We start from the raw sequence: 20589 nt of genomic DNA on the forward strand, positions 1-20589 counted from the left end.
CTGTCCTACGACTTTTTAAAAGGCTTGTACGAAATAAAAGAATATTCCTTTTCGGCCAGGCGCGGTGGCTCAGTCCTGTAATCCCAGCACTTTGGGAGGCCAGGGCGGGTGGATCACGAGGTCAGGAGTTCAAGACCAGCCTGACCAAGATGGTGAAACCCCGTCTCTACTAAAAAATGCAAAAAACTTAGCCAGGCGTGGTATGGGGCGCCTGTAATCCCAGCTACTTGGGAGGTTGAGGCACAGAATTGCTTGTACCAGGGAGGCGGAGGTTGCAGTGAGCCGAGATCGCGCCACTGCACTCCAGCCTGGTCGACAGAGCGAGACTCCGTCTCAAAAAAAAAAAAAAAAAAAAGAATATTCCTTTTCCAGGATTATCCTGAAGATTCAAGAAAACCATGTTCATTAAGTGTTACGCACAGTGCCTGGCACATAACTTGCTGCACGGGTCCATGGTCCAGACAGAGGGACCAGGCACTTTCCAGCGCCTGGATCTGCAGACCCGAGGTCTTCTGTATTCTGGCCAACCTCGGTGTTGCAGCTGCTCTCTGGGCCTCAGTTTGCTTGAACTAAATGTAACGCGGCCAACTTTGGTAAACTTTGGGAATCCACCCAACCTAACTTTAGGGAGAGTATGGAGCCAGGAATGGCATTGTGAATCCGGCGGGCCAACACCAGAAGAACCTGCAACGTAGCATCTGGGACCTTACTTCCCCCGGAAAAGCGCCAGCGGCGGCGCCCAGGCGCGCAGTGCAATGTGGGCCAGTAGGAGGCGCGGCTGGCCCCGCCCCCTGGACCGCCCACGTGGCCAGCGCCACCTGCCTCATTGTGCCTAGGACTTCTCCAAACTCGCGCTGCGGAGTGAGTGACCACGTTCCGGCCAGGTCGACCTCGAGGATCCAGAGGTGGAGACGGTACTACCTCCAGCTCTGGTTTCCATCCCCTTCAGGTCCTTCCTTGGGAGGCGGGGAAGGAGGTCCACCCTGCGCGTGATCCTTTATGCCCGGCCCCTGCCCCTCCCTCCGGGTGGAGCTTCCTCCTCACCGCCAGACTTAAGCTAAGGACCGTTGGATCTTTGGCAGGGTACAGAACTGAGCCCAGGCCACACTACTGTGTTCACGCTCTGTGCTTGTGCCAAGGTGAGTTTCTCTTGCTGCTGGCCTTTCTCCCAGAGGATATGGCCTCGATCCTTTACGACTGAATGTCAGCCCCCCGGGTTGAGCGAAGAGCGCAGGGCACTGGAGGGGACGAGACTTGGTTTCGGATTTGAGCTCTTCTTTTCTCTGTATGATCTTGCTAACTTCCCAGTTTCTCTGAACCTAAGTTTCCTCAGCAATAAAATGTGGTCCTACATTAGAACTGTAGCAACAATTGAGATAAAGCTTTGAAGGCGCACAGCGCATACTAGGTGATCTGTAAGTTTTAATTGCCATCTTTTTGTTTGCTCACCTACGTGCTTTTTCCAGCTGCTCGGGCTTTCTTACGCAGGTGCAGGAATGGTTCTCGGAAGTGGAGGGAAGTGGGGATAATTCTCTTACTTAGACGCCTGCCTCGAGTCTGGGAAAGTCCAACATGTTATTCTGTTGCCCCAGAACTCTGTTAAAGTGAGACACAGATCTGAACCTTCACTGGATGAGGCTACTGTTAATTAACTCTTCCCCTTCAGATGGTTCATACTCAGTGCTGCAGGCCTGTTACTTTTCCAAAATCTGTTTCCTTATCTTTGATACAGAAGCAATCTCAGTGTGATTCTATCTGGTCCACTGGGATTTTTTGCCGAGTATAGTAAAGTGCTTTGATATTCTTCGAGGGGATTCTTTCCAGATTTTCCAAGAAGTAAAGGAAGACGGTGATAGAGGCAGCGACTTCCTCAAATGTCCTTCCAGCTGGCTAAACTCAACCTGTCAAGATCTCTCCTCCATAAGCCGTGTGTGTGTGGTGTGTGTGGTGTGTGTGTGTGTAATGTGTACATTGTATGTATGTATGTATGGGACAGGTACTCTAGGAGTTCAAGCAGATGACAGGCTCAGACCTCAAGGAGTAGCCAGGTTTGTGGGGGAAATTTATATATAAACAGAAGGAAAAATGTAGTGATGTGCACATGCTATTAGTACATGGAAGTAGCCATCCATTTAGTTATTTATTTATTTTTTAGAGATGGATGGGGGTCTCTCACTCTGTTGCCCAGGCTGGAGTGTAGTGGTGAAATCCTTGCTCAGTGCAGCCTCAAATTTGTGGGCTCAAGTGATCCTGCCACCTCAGCCTTTGGACTATAAAGTGCACGCCACTGTGCCCAGTTAATCTTTAAAAAAAAAAAAAAAAATTCTCCCTAGCAAGCACACTCGGAAAGAAAAAAATAAATTTTTGTAGAGACAGTGTCTCCCTTTGTTTTTTGTTTTTTGTTTTTTTTTTTTTTTGAGACGGAGTCTCGCTGTGCTCCCAGGCTGGAGTGCAGTGGCGTGATCTTGGCTCACTGCAAGCTCCGCCTCCCGGGTTCACACCATTCTCCCGCCTCAGCCTCCCAAGTAGCTGAGACTACAGGCGCCCGCCACCACGCCCGGCTAGTTTTTTGTATTTTTAGTAGAGACGGGGTTTCACCATGTTAGCCAGGATAGTCTCGATCTCCTGACCTCGTGATCCACCCGCCTCGGCCTCCCAAAGTGCTGGGATTACAGGCTTGAGCCACCGCGCCCGGCCTAGTGTCTCCCTTTGTTGCCCAGGTTTCAACTGATCCTCCCGCCTCAGCCTGCCCAGGTGCCGAGATTACATGTATGAGCCACTGTACCTGGAAAGGAGCCAGAAATGTAAAGTGCTAGCTGAAGGATGAGCAGCAGTTAGCCAAGCAAAGATAGGGTTTGGGGAAGGAAAGTGTGCAGACACCTAAAGTCAGGTAAGTAGTGTCACCCTGTTGAGTGTTCAAAGTCTGGAATACAGTCTGACATGAGGAGGTGGTGAAATGAGGAAGATAGGAGCCAGGTTTTGAGTAGCCTGGACTTTATCCTGAATATAGGGGAGAACTGCTGGAAGGGTTTGAGACTGGGAGTCACATGGTTGGATCTGGTGATGGACTGTGGGAAGAGGGACCACATTGGAAGCCGAGATCTGTGGTTTAAGTAAAGAGTGATGGTCAGCTGGGCACAGTGGCTCATGCCTGTAATCCCAGCACTTTGGGAGGCCGAGGCAGGAGGATCACCTGAGGTCAGGAGTTCGAGACCAGCCTGGCCAACATGGCAAAACCCTGTCTCTACTAAAAATACACAAAGTAGCTGGGTGTGGTAGCACACACCTGTAATCACAGCTACTCGGGAGGCTGAGGGAGGAGAATCACTTGAACCTGGGAGGCTGAGGTTGCAGTGAGGCGAGATCATGCCACTGCACTCCAGCCTGGGCAACAGAGTGAGACTCTGTCTCAAAAAAAAATTTAAAGAGGCAGGGTGCGGTCGCTCATGCCTGTAATACCAGCACTTTGGGAGGCTGAGGCAGGCAGATCACGAAGTCAAGAGATGGAGACCATCCTGGCCAACATGGTGAAACCCCGTCTGTACTAAAGATACAAAAATTACCTGGGTGTGGTGGCATGCGCCTGTGGTCCCAACTACTGGGGAGGCTGAGGCAGGAGAATCAGTTGAACCTGGGAGGCGAAGGTTGTAGTGAGTTGAGATCACACTACTGTACTCCAGCCTGGTGACAGAGCAAGACTCTGTCTTAAAAAAAAAAAAAAGAGTAATGGTGGTCAGAGATGGGGCAGTGGCAGTGGAGGTAGATATGGATGGACTAGAGAAAGATTTAGGAATATATATTTTAAAATTATTTTCACATACATCAAGAAGTACAGGAAGTATTATTGCAGTCTTAGGTTACATATTAGAGCATTCTCTTTTTCTGTATCTATAAGTATTAACAAGATTTAAAACCCAGCTAAACTTGACAAAATCTGGCCAACATTACACATGTAAGGTGATTTTCCAAGCTGGCTTTTTTAGAAGTATAGAAGAGGCCAGGCGCGGTGGCTCACGCCTGTAATCCCAACACTTTGGGAGGCCGAGGCGGGTGGATCACGAGGTCAGGAGATCGAGACCATCCTGGCTAACACGGTGAAACACTGTCTCTACTAAAAAACATAAAAACATTAGCTGGGCGTGGTGGCGGGCGCCTGTAGTCCCAGCTACTCAGGAGGCTGAGGCAGGAGAATGGCATGAACCTGGGAGGTGGAGCTTGCAGTGAGCCGAGATCACGTCACTGCACTCCAGCCTGGGTGACAGAGCAAGACTTCGTCTCAAAAAAAAAAAAAAAAAAGTATAGGAGAAAGCCACACCTGTAATCCCAGCACTTTAGGAGGTCAAGGTGGGAGGGTCACTGGAGGCCAGAAGTTTGAGAGGGCAGCATAGTGAGACCCTATCTCTTTTTTTTTTTTTTTTTTTTTTTGACGGAGTCTCGCTCTTTCGCCCAGGCTGGAGTGCAGTGGCCGGATCTCAGCTCACTGCAAGCTCCGCCTCCCGGGTTCCCGCCATTCTCCTGCCTCAGCCTCCCGAGTAGCTGGGACTACAGGCGCCCACAACCGCGCCCGGCTAATTTTTTGTATTTTTAGTAGAGACGAGGTTTCACCGTGGTCTCGATCTCCTGACCTTGTGATCCGCCCGCCTCGGCCTCCCAAAGTGCTGGGATTACAGGCGTGAGCCACCGCGCCCGGCTGTGAGACCCTATCTCTACAAAAGAAAAATAAGGCCAGGCGTGGTGGCTCACACTTATAATCCCGGCACTTTGGGAGCCTGAGGCAGAAGGATCACTTGAGCCCAGGAGTCTGAGACCAGCCTGGGCAACGAGGAGAAACCCCGTCTCTACGAAAAATACAAAAACTAAGCTGGACACGGTGGCCCATGCTTCTAGTCCCAGCTACGTGGGAGGCTGAATAGAGAAGATAGCTTGAGCCTGGGAGGTGGAGGTTGCAGTGAGCTGAGATCACACCACTGCCCTCCAGCCTGGACATTAGAGTAAGACTCTGTTTTAATGAATAAGTAAATAAATAAGCTGGGTGTGGTGACATGTGCCTGTAGTCCCAGCTACTTGGGATTGCTCCAGTCCAGGAGTTCGAGGCTGCAGTGAGTCATGAATGGGCCACTGCACTCCAGCCTGGGCAACAGAGTGAGACCCTGTCTCAAAAAGAAAAGTACAGGAGAAAATACTCTCCTCACCAACTACTCCCACACCAGCATTTGTGGGAGGCAGAGGAAAGGCCCATGTAGCCAGGAAACACTCATGTAGATATTGTTTCCTTTTTTTCCTGCGTCTTCTAGTTCCCTGCCTCCAAGCAGCAACTGTAGAGCCCTTTGAGAAAGAAAGAATTCAACAGAGGGAAGGAACCTATGCACTGAATTGGAAATAATAAAACCTGAGTCCTGATCATACCCCCCTCCCCACTCAACCCACACATCTCCCTTTCGTACTTCAAGATAACATGAGGGGCGGGGCGCGGTGGCTCAAGCCTGTAATTCCAGCACTTTGGGAGGCTGAGATGGGTGGATCACGAGGTCAGGAGATCGAGACCATCCTGGCTAACACGGTGAAACCCCGTCTGTACTAAAAAATACAAAAAACTAGCCGGGCAAGGTGGCGGGTGCCTGTAGTCCCAGCTACTCGGGAGGCTGAGGCAGGAGAATGGCGTGAACCCGGGAGGCGGAGCTTGCAGTGAGCTGAGATCGCGCCACTGCACTCCAGCCCGGGCGACAGAGCAAGACTCCGTCTCAAAAAAAAAAAAAGATAACATGAGGGTTTCTGGCTGGGCACGGCAGGTCATGCCTATAATCCTAGTACGTTGGGCCAAGGTGGGTGGATTGCTTGAGGTCAGGAGTTTGAGACCAGTTTACCCAACATGGTGAAACCCCGTCTCTACTAAAAATACAAAAAATTAACTGGGTGTGGTGGTGGGTGCCTGTAATCCCAGCTACTCTGGAGTCTGAGGCAAGAGAATCACTTGAACCTGGGAAGTAGAGGTTGCAGTGAGCCAAGATCATGCCACTGTACTCCAGCCTGGGTGACAGAGCAAGACTCCGTCTTAAAGAAAAAAAAAAAGCTAGCCGGGTGCAGTGGCTCACGCCTGCAATCTCAGCACTTTGGGAGGCTAAGGCAGGTGGATTACAAGGTCAGGAGTTTGAGACCAGCCTGGCCAATATAGTGAAACCCTGACTCTACTAAAAATACAAAAATTAGCCAAGCGTGGTGGCGGGCACCTGTAGTCCCAGCTACTTGGGAGGCTGAGGCAGGAGAATTGCTTGAACCTGGGAGGTGGAGGTTGTGGTGAGCCAAGATTGCGTCATTGCTCTCCAGCCTGGGCAACAAGAATGAAACTCTGTCTCAAACAAAATAAATAAAATAAAAGATAGGCTGGGCACAGTGGCTCACACCTGTAATCCCAGCACTTTGAAAAGCTGAGGCTGGTGGATCACCTGAGATCAGGAGTTCAAGACCAGCCTGGCCAATATGGTGAAACCCTGTCTCTACTAATAATACAAAAATTAGCTGGGTGTGGTAGCACACGCCTGTAATCCCAGCTACTCAGTAGGCTAAGGCAGGAGAATCGCTTGAACCCAGGAGGTGGAGGTTGCAGTGAGCCGAGATCGCGCCATTATACTCCAGCCTGGGTGACAAGAGTGAAACTCCGTCTCAAAAAAATAATAATAATAAAAAAGATAACATGAAGGTTTCTGAATGCTGCCAAAGGTCCAGATAGGCAGTTCCTGACAAGCCCGGAGTCTGGAATCTGTTAATGCACGGCTAGGCTGGAAAGCAGTGTATCAAGCAGAAGATGAGGAAGTCAGGAGCTGACTGAGGATGATTTTCTGTCTTAGAGAAGAACATCTATGTGGCACCTTCATTCTTCCCTAGGGAGCTCTTGTTCTTTGCACATCTCCTACCTCTTTCATCCCTGTCCTCCAAGCCTCAGCCCTTTTGGTGTTCAGTTTCACTAGCAAAAGAAAGGGAGAAGCAAGATTCAAGTTTCTTCTTCCTTTTCCCCTTAAGCCAGGGTGTTGTTCAAGCTTTCACCCCAGTTGTAATTTCAGAGCCTTCTCATGTGTGTTGGGTAATCTGCAAGAGGCCAACAGGTCATTGGGCAGTAAGCCCAGGAAACCTGCCTTAGACCCCGGTGGCAGCAGGCCACCAGGTTCCTCTTGTCAGGTCCAGACTTGCTTACTTGATCCCTTAGAAATTTGTGTCCTTGAAAAGTTTGATTATAAAGAGCATTGCCCTGGTAGTTTGTGGTCTGATGCTCAGATTGAACAGTTTCGATTTTGTTTTAGCAGAAAAGAGTGGTTTCCAAAATCAACTTAAACTAGATATAAAATTCTTCCTGGATCAGAAGTATTAGGAAAGACAGTGTTGGTGTATTGGCTTTACTCACGACTTGCTTTTTTTTTCTTTTTTTTTTTTGAGATGGAGTCTCACTCTGTGGCCCAGGCTGGAGTGCAGTGGCCTGATCTCAGTTCACTGCAACCTCTGCCTCCTAGGTTCAAGTGATTCTCTTGCCTCAGTTGCTCAAGTAGCTGGGATTACAGGCACGCACCACCATGCCCAGCTAATTTTTGTATTTTTAGCAGAGAGTGGGTTTCGCCATGTTGGCCAGGCTGGTCTCAAACTCCTGACCTTAAGTGATCCGCCTGCATTGGCCTCCCAAAGTGCTGGGATTACAGACGTGAGCCACTGTACCTGGCCTCAACTTATTATTATTATTATTATTTGAGACAGGATCTCACTCTGTTGCCCAGACTGGAGTGCAGTGGCGCTACGTCGGCTCACTGCAACCTCCGCCTCCTCGGTTCAGGCAGTTCTCATGTCTCAGCCTCCCAAGTAGCTGAGGTTACAGGCATGCGCCACCATGCACAGCTAATTTTTTTTTTTTTTTTTTTTTTTGAGCTGGAGTCTTGCTCTGTTGCCTAAGCTGGAGTATAGTGGCGTGATCTCAGCTCACTGCAACCTGTACCTCCCGAGTTCAAGCGATTCCTCCTGTCTCAGCCTCCTGAGTAGCTGGGACTACAGGCACATGCCATCACACCTGGCTAATTTTTGTATTTTTAATAGAGACGGGGTTTCACCATGTTGGTCAGGCTGGTCTTGAACTCCTGAGCTCAGGTGATCCGTCCGCCTCGGCCTCCCAGAGTGCTGGGATTATAGGCGTGAGCCACCACTCCCGGCCACAGCTTGTCTTATTACTTGCTCTATCCTACATCCTTTTAGAACCTGGAAACTAAGATTATATTTATAAAGATATTGTTAGCAATTAAGTCAGTCCCAAGAGTGATATTCATGGTACCGATGAGATCAAGGGAAAAGGTTATATCTACCTCATTGGCTCTTGGTGTGAACGTTCTCTCTCCTTTTCTTTCACTTGGCTAACTCCTGTTCAGTTATTCTTTAGGACTTGACTCAGGAAGAGATGGCCTCCAAGAAGCCATCCTAGCAAGGTTACTCTTTTCTTGCCACCCTTGTGCAGCTCTTGTGCAGAATTTGATCAATGCTCTTATCACAGTGTACTGATATCACCTATTCCCATTACAAGACCATAAACTGAAGGAAGGCAGTTTAAATATTTAAACATGTTTTTCTCTTGGGTTTTGCACAAGAGTTGGAACATTCAATTTACTGATAAAATGAGTATTGTTGGGCCATTTGGTGACTTCTTATTTTCATAGCTTTCCAGAGGAGGAGGCTCCAGTTATCTTTGGTTGGAAATTTACTTGTATCTGTAATTAGTTATTTTTCTGCTGCATTGAAGTCATGTGTATAGTTTCCCCTTCCTGGTAAGAGTTCTTCCCCTTGACTCTTGGGAATTCTTATGAATCAGTGTCAATATTTCTTTGTCCTTTCCCTTTTCTGTAGCACATCACACATGTATCTACCGTGAGTATCTTTTTATAGGTCTGTGTTTATTTGCCTTTTTTCCATTAGCTCCTCCTTAGATCCTTGGTTTTGCCACTTCTTTTTTTTTTTTTTTTGAGGTGGAGTCTCCCTCCGTTGCCCAGGCTGGAGTGCAGTGACGCGATCTCAGCTCACTGCAACCTCCGCCTCCCGGGTTCAAGTGATTCTCCTGCCTCAGGCTCCCGAGTAGCTGGGATTATAGGCACCTGCCACCACACCCAGCTAATTTTTGTGTTTTTAGTAGAGTCGGGGTTTCACCATGTTGGCCAGGCTGGTCTTGATCTCTTGACCTTGTGAGTCACCTACCTCGGCCTCCCAAAGTGCTGGGATTGCAGGCATGAGCCACTGTGCCCAGCCGGTTTTGCCACTTCTTAGCTGTTGATTTGGAGCAAATAACTTCACTTTTTTTTATTTTTTTTGAGATGGAATCTGGCTCTGTCATCCAAGCTGGAGTGCAGTGGCGCAGTCTTGGCTCACTGCAACCTCCGTCTCCCAGGTTCAAACGATTCTCCTGCCTCAGCCTCCAGAGTAGCTGGGACTACAGGCGTATGCCACCACGCCTAGATAATTTTTGTATTTTTTGGTAGAAATGGGGTTTCACCATGTTGGCCAGGCTGGTCTCTAACTTCTGACCTCAAGTGATCTGCCTGCCTTGGCCTCCCTATGTGCTCGTATTACAGGCGTGAGCCACAGTACCCAGTCTAACTTCACTTCTTTGAGCCTATTTTCTCAACTAAAAAATTAAAGATCTGGATATGGTGGCTCATACCTGTAATCCTGGCAACTCAGGGTGCTGAAGTGGGTGGATAGCTTGAGGCCAGAAGTTCAAGACCAGCCTGGGCAACCTAGCCAAACCCCATCTCTAAAAAAGTTTAAAAACATCCAGGTGTGCTGGCACAGGCCTGTAGTCCCAGCTACTTGGAAGGCTGAGGCAGGAATATCACTTGAGCTTAGGAGTTCAAGGCTGCAGTGAACCATGATCATACCACCGTTCTCCAACCTAGGAGACAGAACCAGACCCTGAGTCTAAAAAAGAGTTCCTTTTTTAGGACTCCCTTTACCTCCCTTGTAGGAGCCCACTCAGGCCTACCAGCATGGCTGACCAGACCTCTGTGAAAGGTACTTAGAGAATAGAATCTCTGTAGTTCTTTTTTTGTTTTTTTCTGAGATAAAGTCTCACTCTGTTGCCCAGGCTGGAGTGCAGTGGCGTGATCTCAGCTCACTGCAACCTCCGCCTCCTGGGTTCAAGTGATTCTCCTGCCTCAGCCTCTCGAGTAGCTGGGACTACAGGTGCCCGCCACCACGCCCGGCTGATTTTTTTTATTTTTAGTAGAGACGGGCCTTCACTGAGTTAGCCAGGATGGTCTTGATCTCCTGACCTCATGATCCACCCGCCTCGGCCTCCCAAAGTGCTGGGATTACAGGCGTGAGCTGCCGTGCCCGGCTGAGAATCTGTAGTTCTGACAACCTCCTGGGAACGTTAATTTAATTGCCAGAGAAGTGGTCCCTTCCTGGGCCTATTCAGTTACCTGGTCTCTTTCTCTCATAATGGCCTTTGCCTGCCTTACACTGGCTTGAGACCTTATTTAGTCAAGACTGGGTGCTTCTATGTGGCCATCCTGTTTTTGTTTTTAGATAGTGCAGTTCTTTAATAGAGATCTTTAGCCTGCCACAGAAAAGGGCATCCAAGCTGGTGGTCTGGTTAGTATTTGTTCAGGAGCTACTGGCCATGGTTGGTTTTGGGTACCCTGTCTCCACTGCCCTTGCTCACAGGTACATATGTAACTACGTGTTTGTGCTCCACCTCTGTCCCCTCTTCCCCACCCCTTCCTGGCCCATACTTTATAGAGTGCAGTGGCATGATCTCTGCTCACTGCAACCTCCCCCTCCCAGGTTCAGGTGATTCTTGTGCCTCAGCCCCGCGAGTAGCTGGGACTGCAGATGTGTGCCACCATGCCCAGATAATTTTTGTATTTTTAGTAGAGATGGGGTTTCACCATGTTGGCCCAGCTGGTCTTGAACTCTTTTTTTTTTTTTTTCTTTTTTTTGAGACAGAGTCTTGCTCTGTCGCCCAGGCTAGAGTGCAGTGACCCGATCTCGGCTCACTGCAAGCTCCACCTCCCAGGTTCACACCATTCTCCTGCCTCAGCCTCCAGAGTAGCTGGGACTACAGGTGCCTGCCACCACACCCGGCTGATTTTTTTGTATTTGTAGTAGAGACAGTGTTTCACTGTGTTAGCCAGGATGGTCTCGATCTCCTGACCTCATGATCCACCCACCTCGACCTCCCAGTGTGCTGGGATTACAGGCATGAGCCACTGTGCCCGGCCGTTTTGCAGTATTCTTGACAGTGGATATCTGAGACCTGAACAACAGCACTAACCCCAACACCATTCTCTTCCTATCTGTGTTTCAGGGGGCAATGGCAGCTTCCTGTGTTCTCCTGCACACTGGGCAGAAGATGCCTCTGATTGGTCTGGGTACCTGGAAGAGTGAGCCTGGTCAGGTGAGGGATGGGGGAAGAAAAGAAAAACTTGTTGAGCCTCTGCCTGCATTTTCCTAGCAGCCCCATCCCCATACTCCCCTTCCAGTGGGGATGAGCCTGGAGAGCAGTGGGAAGAGATGAAGAGACCAGTTATATACCCTGGGCTTCCCCAGCTGACTCAGAGAGTGGGCTGAGGGACCCAGCAGCGCCGGGGGCATAGGAAGGACATGTTTCTCTAACTGGATCTGCACTGAGTGCTGTGGCAGACATGCGGCCCCTCTGTGCCCATCCCTATGCTATGACCCCTAATATGGCAGTTATCACCCTGTGCTGTGATCATGTCTCCTCTCCCACACTGGGTTCTTTGAGGGCTTAGCCTCTCCCTACTGCTCAGTCCAGAATTAGGCACATAGAAGGTATCAAGGTTTGAAGAATAACTAGGTGGATTGTATAGACCAAAGGTCAGCAAGCTTTTTTTTTTTTTTTTACTTTTTTTTTTTTTTTTTTTTTTTTTTTTTTTTTTTTTTTTTTTTTTTTTTTGAGGCAGTCTGCCTGTGTCTCAGGCTAGAGTGCAGTGGCGATCTCGGCTCACTGCAAGCTCAGCTTGGAGTTCCATGCATTCTCCGCCTCAGCCTCCCAAGTAGCTGGGACTAAAGGCGCCAGCTGCAGCGCCCGGCTAGTTTTTTGTATTTTTAGTAGAGGCGGGGTTTCACCATGTTAGCCAGGATAGTCTTTCGATCTCCTGACCTTGTGATCCACCACTTCTGGCCTCCCCAAAGTGCTGGGATTACAGGCTTGAGCCACCGCGCCCGGCCTTTTTTTTTTTTTACTTGAGACAGAGTCTCGCTGTGTTGCCCAGGCTGGAGTGCGGTGGCACGTTCTTGGCTTATGGCAGCCTTGACCTCCTAGGCTCAAAAGTGACCCTCCCACCTTAGCCTCCTGAGTAGCTGGGACCACAGGCACACACTAACATACAGGTCCAGCAAACTTTTTTTTTGTTTGTTTGTTTGTTTTTTTTTGAGACGGAGTCTCGCGCTGTCGCCCAGATTGGAGTGCAGTGGCCGGATCTCAGCTCACTGCAAGCTCCGCCTCCCGGGTTCACGCCATTCTCCTGCCTCAGCCTCCCGAGTAGCTGGGACTACAGGCGCCCGCCACCACGCCCGGCTATTTTTTGTATTTCTTAGTAGAGACGGGGTTTCACCGTGTTAGTCAGGAAGGTCTCGATCTCCTGACCTCGTGATCCGCCCATCTCGGCCTCCCAAAGTGCTGGGATTACAGGCTTGAGCCACCGCGCCCGGCCAACTTTTTTTTTTTGAGACTGAGTCTCACTCTGTTCCCCAGGCTGGAGTACAGTGGCATGATCTTGGCTCACTGCAACCTCCGCCTCATGGGTTCAAGTGATTCTCGTGCCTCAGCCTCCTAAGTAACTGGGACTACAGGCACGAGCCACCACACCTGGTTAATTTTTTTATTTTTAGTAGAGACAGGGTTTTACCATATTGGCAAGGCTGCTCTCGAACTCCTGACCTCAGGTGATCCACCTGCCTTGGCCTCCCCAAGTGCTGGGATTACAGGTGTGAGCCACCTCACCCAGTCACAAACTTTTTTTTAAAGAACAAGATGGGGCCAAGTGTGGTGGCTCATACCTGTAATCCCAGCACTTGGGAAGGCCGAGGCAGGAAGAGTGCTTGAGCCCAGGAATTTGAGATCAGACTGGGCAATACAGTGAGACCCCATTTCTACAAAAAATTTAGAAAATTAGAATGTGCCTGTGGTCCCAACTACTTGAGAGGCTGAGTTAGGGGGATTGCTGGAGCCCTGGAAGCCAAGGCTGCAGTGACCTATGATCATACCACTGCACTCCAGCCTGGACAGAGCGAGGCCATCTTAAAAAAAAAAAAAAAGTAGGCCGGACACTGTGGCTCACGCCTGTAATCCCAGCACTTTGGGAGGCCAAGGCAGGTAGATCACAAGGTCAGGAGTTCGAGGCCAGCTTGGCAAATATGGTGAAACCCCGTCTCTACTAAAAATACAAAAATTAGCCGGGCATGGTGGCACACGCCTGTAATCCCAGCTACTTGGGAGGCTGAGGCAGGAGAATTGCTTGAACCTGGGAGGCAGAGGTTGCAGTGAGCCACAATTATGCCACTGTACTCCAGCCTAGGCAACAGAGCAAGATGCCGTCTAGGGGAACAAAAATTAAGGAAAATAAAATTAAAAAACAATTAGATTATATTGGACAAGTTACAGATGGAGGTGATTATATACTCACGTGACCTTTTAATAAGTAACCACTTAAGCTGGGTGCAGTGGCTCATGCCTATAATCCCAGCACTTTGGAAGGCTGACGCGGGCAGATCACCTCAGGTTGGGAGTTTGAGACCAGCCTGACCAACACAGAGAAACCCCGTCTACTAAAAATATAAAATTAGCCAGGCGTGGTGGTGCATGCCTGTAATCCCAGCTACTCAGGAGTCTGAGGCAAGAGAATCGCTTGAATCCAGGAGGCGGAGGTTGCAGTGAGCCGAGATCGTGCCATTGCACTCCAGCCTGGGTAACAAGAGCAAAACTCTATCCCAAGAAAAATAATAATAAAATAAATACATAACCACTTAAAAATGTAAATGTAGTTCTTAACTCAAGGACTATTAAAGTTGATGATTGACCCCTGGTGTGGACCCTCCCAGCTGAGGGGAGTCTGGGAGTGTAGACCTGCTCTCTTAGGGTGGACGTAGCTATGAGCTTTGGCTCCTGCCTGGAATGGGGCATTTCCCCAGCGCTTCTTCCTTCTTCCTTGGAAATCTGGAGTCAGAGTGAAGACAAGTTTGGGGATTACGTTTGAGAGAAGTACCAGCAGAGAAAACAGATTCTTCTATCTGGAACTTAAACTGGTATTTGTGGTGTGCTTGGATGACCTGTGTCTTTTTTCCCTTTTGCTTTCTTTCCTATAGCTGCTTAGGAGCTTGGAGCCAGGGTCCCTGTGCTTCAGGCAGGCACTTGTCACAGCCTCGGACAAGTCCATGAGCTAGGTCAAGGCAGGGGGTGGGGGCCACAGCCAAGGCCAAGTCGGGGCATGGAACAGCAGGGGTCAGATGTTAAGGGAAGTACGTCTGCACCCAGGTGGGGATCTTGAATACTATGCCAGGCACCCACAACAAGAGCTTTGGGTGCTTTGTGTCTAAGGCTGGGTACCCTTGGTTCTGCTGCTGATGCCATGTTTCCAGTCTGGATTTTAGCAAAATTAACTAACCCATCCTTCTACCTGATGCCTGTTTTCTTCTCTCTCATTAGGGGGTTCTGGGTCCAGCTTTCAGCCCACTTATCTGCCTTCCTTAATCTTTTCCCCCTTCTAACCTCTTTTGCTGGCCTGTGCTCTCAGAGCTCCCAGAGTCTGTCTACATGACTTCCTATATGTTGTTGGCCTAGGAATTTTTTCTTATGTTTCTCTAACTAGCTCCTTAGAACCTGGAACTTGTTTCTATGGTCTATACTTCTTTTTTCTGTCTATTTATCCATCTGTCTTCTGATTGAAAAAAATTTTTTTATTATTTTTTAAATTTTTAAAAATTTATTTATTTATTTAATTTATTTTTGAGATGGAATCTTGCTCTGTCGCCCAGGCTGGTGTGCAGTGGCGCGATCTCGGCTCACTGCAAGCTCCGCCTCCCGGGTTCACGCCATTCTCCTGCCTCAGCCTCCCGAGTAGCTGGGACTACAGGTGCCCGCCACAATGCCCGGCTAATTTTTTGTATTTTTAGTAGAGACAGGGTTTCACCATGTTAGCCAGGATGGTCTCGATCTCCTGACCTTGTGATCTGCCCGCCTTGGCCTCCCAAATTGCTGGGATTACAGGCGTGAGCCACTGCGCCCAGCCAATTTTTGTTTTTTTTTTTTGAGACAGAGTTTCACTCTTGTTGCCCAGGCTGGAGTACAATGGCACCATCTTGGCTCACTGCAACCTCCACTTCCCGGGTTCAAGTGATTCTCTTGCCTCAGCCTCCCAAGTACCTGGGATTATAGGCACGTACCACCATGCCCAGCTAATTTTGTATTTTTAGTAGACACGGGGTTTCTCCATGTTGGTTAGGCTGATCTCAAACTCCCGACCTCAGGTGATCCGCCTGCCTCGGCCTCCCAAAGTGCTGGGATTACAGATGTGAGCCACCATGCCTGGCCTTTATTTAAAAAAAACAAAAAAATTGTTTTTAATTTTTTTTGTTTTTTTTTGTGTGTGTTTTTTTGAGATGTAGTCTCACTCTGTCTCACCCAGGATGGAGTGCAGTGGCATAATCTCAGCTCACTGCAGCCTCCTTCTCCTGGGTTCAAGCAATTCTTCTATCTCAGCCTCTTGAGTAGCTGGGACTACAGGCATGTGCCATCATGCACAGCTAATTTTTGTATTTTTAGTAGAGACAGAGTTTCACCATGTTGGCCAGGCTGGTCTTGAACCCCTGACCTCAGGTGATCCATCTGCCTCGGCTTCCCAAAGTGAGCCACCACGCCTGGCCTTAATTTTTTTTTTTTTTTTTAAGAGGTGGGGAGGTTCTCGCTATGTTGACTAGGCTAGTCTCGAACTCCTGCCCTCAAGCAATCCTCCCATGTCTGCCTCCCGGAGTCCTAGGATTACAGGCATGAGCCACCATGCTCAGCCTGAAAAAATATTTACTAAAGCCCTCTTTATGGTAGATGCTGGAAAAATATTGTTAGTTTTTGCTAGACCTTGCTGAGATGGCTTGGGTAGGAAGGCATCTTAGAGACTGGTTGGGGTGGGAGCAGAGCAAAGGGTTTGGAGCCTCTGAAGAGGCTTCTGGTCCCTTAGACTGAAACTATCTTCCTTTTTTTTTTTTTTTTTTTTGCGACGGAGTTTCGCTCTTGCTGCCAAGGCTGAAGTGCAGTGGCACAATCTCAGCTCACTGCAACCTCTGCCTCCTGGGTTCAAGTGATTCTCCTGCCTCAGCCTCCTGAGTAGCTAGGATTACAGGCACCTGCCACCACACCCGGCTAATTTTGTATTTTTAGTAGAGATGGGGTTTCACCTTGTTGGCCAGGCTGACCTCCAGCTGGCCAGGCTGGTCTCGAACTCCTGACCTCAGGTGATCTGCCCACTTCAGCCTCCCAAAGTGCTGGGATTACAGTACAGGCATGAGCCACCGCGCCCAGTTCATCTTCCATGTTTTCACCTCCACTGCATAGATGTGCCTGCTATATTTCTGACCGCCCCTCCCCCAGATTGACCTTGGGGTGGCGACAGTAGAAGGCTGAAACCAATAGAGCTGAAACCTCTGCTTCTCTCACCTGGCAGGTAAAAGCAGCTGTTAAGTATGCCCTTAGTGTAGGCTACCGCCACATTGATTGTGCTGCTATCTACGGCAATGAGCCTGAGATTGGGGAGGCCCTGAAGGAGGACGTGGGACCAGGCAAGGTAAGAATTGGGGTTGTAAAGAGAGGTGGGGTGAGAGAACTTAGAAGCTGGGGCTGGGGCCCAGCTGGAGGGAATCTGGCATCAGCTTCCTTCCGTTCCTCTCCCAGAGTTGAGCGTGGGTGAGACCAGGTGTTTGTGGCTCTTCTCACTGTAGGCCCTTCCCCCTGTACTAGGCGGTGCCTCGGGAGGAGCTGTTCGTGACATCCAAACTGTGGAACACCAAGCACCACCCCGAGGATGTGGAGCCTGCCCTCCGGAAGACTCTGGCTGACCTCCAGCTGGAGTATCTGGACCTGTACCTGATGCACTGGCCTTATGCCTTTGAGTGAGCCTTGCCAGAGCCTCATCTGGGGAATCAGGGGGTTTAGCAGGATGATGTTAGTAACTTATTGTAAGTCACAGCAGCAGAGCAGGATACAAACACTCATTTGCATGGCAAGCTGAGGAGCCTGACCTGGGATCTTAGCCTCTTCTGCTACAGCAGCTTCGCTGTAGCTATAGGAGTTTAACTCTAGAAAAATGAAGGCAGTCTCACATGGTATTTACCCTAGGGTGTGCACCTGTAACCCTCCTGCTCCCTTTATTCATTCAGAAAAGGTGCTGACTTTTCTGTTGAGCATCTGGGGTTAGAGTAATAAGTACGTCTCAGCAGAAGATGTGAGAAGAGCCCACCATTAGTGCCATGCCCTGTGCTGGAAGAAGGGCGATAACTCCCTGAGGATGAGTTAAGAAAGACTTCCTAGGGGAGAGGAGATATCTAGGTCTAGGAAGAGGAGGGGACATAGGCATTCCATGTAAACTTAACACCTGAATTACGATCTGGAAGGATGAAAAAGCATGACTTTTTTTAGCTGGGCATGGTGGCTCACACCTGTAATCCCAGCACTTTGGGGGGCCGAGGCAGGCAGATCATGAGGTCAGGAGATCGAGACCATCCTGGCTAACACAGTGAAACCCTGTCTCTACTAAAAATACAAAAAAATTAGCCAAGTGTAGTGGCAGGCGCTTGTAGTCCCAGCTACTCAGGAGGCTGAGGCAGGAGAATGGTGTGAACCCGGGAGGCGGAGCTTGCAGTGAGCCAAGATCGCGCTGCTGCACTCCAGCCTGAGCGACAGAGTGAGACTGTGTCTCAAAAAAAAAAAAAAGAAAAAGCATGGCTTTTTAAAAATTCTTGGCCCTTTGTCCTCTCTGGGATTGGAGTTTGGGACACAGAGTGGCTGGATGGTCAGGTAGGGCAGAAGCCTGGCATTTGTGTCCACACTTGGTGGGGCTGTCTCTCACTCAGGCGGGGAGACAACCCCTTCCCGAAGAATGCTGATGGGACCATATGCTACGACTCCACCCACTATAAGGAGACTTGGAAGGCTCTGGAGGCACTGGTGGCTAAGGGGCTGGTGCGGGCGCTGGGCCTGTCCAACTTCAATAGTCGGCAGATCGATGACATACTTAGTGTGGCCTCCGTGCGTCCAGCTGTCTTGCAGGTAAGGACAGCAAGCAGATGAGTGGTTTAGGGGTTGTGTGCTCAAGAGCATGAGTGAGCAAACAATGGATCTGCTTAAGGGAGATGGCTAGCAAGTTGTCAGAGTGTTGGTGCAGAAGTCCTCTGCCTAAAGGTGGGCATTGAAGCAGTGGGAGAGAATGAAATTGCCAATGGGAAATGGTGAGAAAAACAGGCTGAAGGGGAGTGGGGGAGTCAGCAATAGGGGGTTGGTCCAGACATGCATGTCTGGGATGGCCAAGCAAGCTGGGTGTGACCACTTCATGGTGATGGGTTATTCTTTGGCTCAGGTGGAATGCCACCCATACTTGGCTCAGAACGAGCTAATTGCCCACTGCCAAGCACGTGGCCTGGAGGTAACTGCTTATAGCCCTTTGGGCTCCTCTGATCGTGCGTGGCGTGATCCTGATGAGCCTGTCCTGCTGGAGGAACCAGTAGTCCTGGCATTGGCTGAAAAGTATGGCCGATCTCCAGCTCAGATCTTGCTCAGGTATGGGGCAGTCTTAGGGAGAGGGCCCTGGGTTGGGAGGCAAGGGTTAAGGGATTTCTTGTTTCAGTGTCTGAGTGAGGCTGAGGATCTTGCCCTGTGATCTGGAGGGAGGCCACTCTAGGCATATTCCCCATTTCAGCAGGGCTCAGGTGCTCTAGGAGCTTAGGGAAGGCTGCATGGAGAACAAAATAATGCTTATGAATACTGACTCCTTTTCCTCATCTATCTAATCCCCCAACTTAGGTGGCAGGTCCAGCGGAAAGTGATCTGCATCCCCAAAAGTATCACTCCTTCTCGAATCCTTCAGAACATCAAGGTACTTGGTAATGGGTTCTACCTTCTTTAGCTCTTTGGGACATTTTCTTGGCCCTGACTCTACCTGGGAAAAAAGGCAGTGTTGTGGAACCCCAGCTTCTGCTCACAAAGCTGTTGTTCCTGAACCCCACTCTCCATCCTCAGGTGTTTGACTTCACCTTTAGCCCAGAAGAGATGAAGCAGCTAAATGCCCTGAACAAAAATTGGCGATATATTGTGCCTATGCTTATGGTGAGGATGTATCAGCCCCCTAGACTTGGCGAATGTGAGATTTGGGGTGGGATTCTGGCCCAGGTGTGACCTCAGGCTTGCTGGTTGTGAGAGGGACACAATGTTGTGGGTGGGATTGCTATGGTGGACATAGTGCTCTCATTTCTCTTTATTGAGCTCAGGGAAGTAGTATGGCTCAGGGATAAGGCATATAACCTGTGAGTCTCAGTGCTGCTTCTTGATATCTTATAACCTAGAGCAAGTTATTAAAGTTCTCCAAGCCTCAGCTTCCTATGTGTAAAATGAGCCCAGTTCCTGACATGTAGTAGATTCTCAGTAAATGATATGAGGAGAGCCCAGAAGGCATTGTTGACCTCACTCGAGGGGTTGGGTTGGGAGGGAAGTCTGCTGTGCTTAGGGAAATAAATGGTTCCTGGCCTCTTGATCTCAGTTGAGATTGCACACTCTTAGGGGCAGGGGCAGCTACGTATCAGGCTATGGGTTTGGTGCTAGAATGCTGTTGATACTGTGATGTTCTCTGAGATGGGGATCCTGGCCACTGCCATCTGATATAATGTTGTACACAGATTAGTTTGTTTAGGAAGATTTGGGGAAGATGCCTGGAGTCTTTGGAATGGCAACTCCTGCTGATGCAGTAATCTATCTGTCTCTCTTTCCAGGTGGATGGGAAGAGAGTCCCAAGGGATGCAGGGCATCCTCTGTACCCCTTTAATGACCCGTACTGAGACCACAGCTTCTTGGCCTCCCTTCCAGCTCTCCAGCTAATGAAGTCCTGCCACAGTGGAAAGAGGGAGTTAATAAAGCCATTGGAGCATCCATATTGCTTGCTTGTCTTATTTGCCTGGTCAGGCCTGAGATGGAGGCTGTTTCCCTCAGGGATGACAGACCTAGGGCTGCTGGATGTGACCTGCCCTTGAAGCCCAAATATTCGTTCTGGAGGAACCTGTGAAGAGGCTGAGTAATTCCTTATCCTTGCATTAGGCACGTTGGGAAGTAGCGCCATCTACTGGCAAATCTTAAGCACTGCAAGGCTTCCCTAGAGTCGTTTCAAGAATGCCTCAGGAGTGAGCAATCAGGGCAATGATTGTCCTATTGGTTTCAAGGCAGTGCTGGACCTGGGCCCTGAGTTTCCATCCCCCTGTCCTGATCAGTGCCTAGGTTTAGCAATATGAAGAGTCCAAACGACTTACATTCAGAAGTTAGGGAATCCCAGCTTGCAAAATCACAAAAGGTGGGGA

At 49.4% G+C, this 20589-nt stretch overlaps 1 protein-coding gene across 5 annotated transcripts; it reads left to right on the forward strand.

Annotated features, from left to right (window-relative positions):
* Positions 1-358: 358 nt before the first annotated feature.
* AKR1A1 (aldo-keto reductase family 1 member A1) lies at positions 359-20171 on the forward strand. 5 transcript variants are annotated; one of them, XM_009207552.2, is made up of 10 exons: positions 803-914; positions 1083-1139; positions 11327-11416; positions 16698-16817; positions 16991-17142; positions 18103-18298; positions 18606-18805; positions 19049-19121; positions 19265-19351; positions 20011-20171. In XM_009207552.2, exons 3-10 carry the CDS (start codon positions 11333-11335, stop codon positions 20074-20076), a joined length of 978 nt encoding a protein of 325 aa, XP_009205816.1. In that variant the 5' UTR covers positions 803-914; positions 1083-1139; positions 11327-11332; the 3' UTR covers positions 20077-20171. The 5 variants fall into 5 exon arrangements, with proteins under 5 accessions (XP_009205833.1, XP_009205816.1, XP_009205832.1 ...); XM_009207559.4 differs by having other exon boundaries at positions 848-949; XM_009207567.1 differs by having other exon boundaries at positions 887-905.
* The last annotated feature ends 418 nt before the right edge of the window (positions 20172-20589 follow it).

The sequence above is a fragment of the Papio anubis genome, chromosome 1 (genome assembly GCF_008728515.1).
Source record: "Papio anubis isolate 15944 chromosome 1, Panubis1.0, whole genome shotgun sequence".
In the NCBI taxonomy this organism is placed as follows: Eukaryota; Metazoa; Chordata; class Mammalia; order Primates; family Cercopithecidae; genus Papio; species Papio anubis.

Coding starts and splice junctions, on each gene's coding strand:
- AKR1A1 (XM_009207552.2), top strand. CDS start 11,333: ATGGCAGCTTCCTGTGTTCTCCTGCACACTGGGCAGAAGATGCCTCTG. Junction 16,818..16,990: donor AGGACGTGGGACCAGGCAAG/GTAAGAATTGGG, acceptor CCCCTGTACTAG/GCGGTGCCTCGGGAGGAGCT. Junction 19,122..19,264: donor GAATCCTTCAGAACATCAAG/GTACTTGGTAAT, acceptor CTCCATCCTCAG/GTGTTTGACTTCACCTTTAG.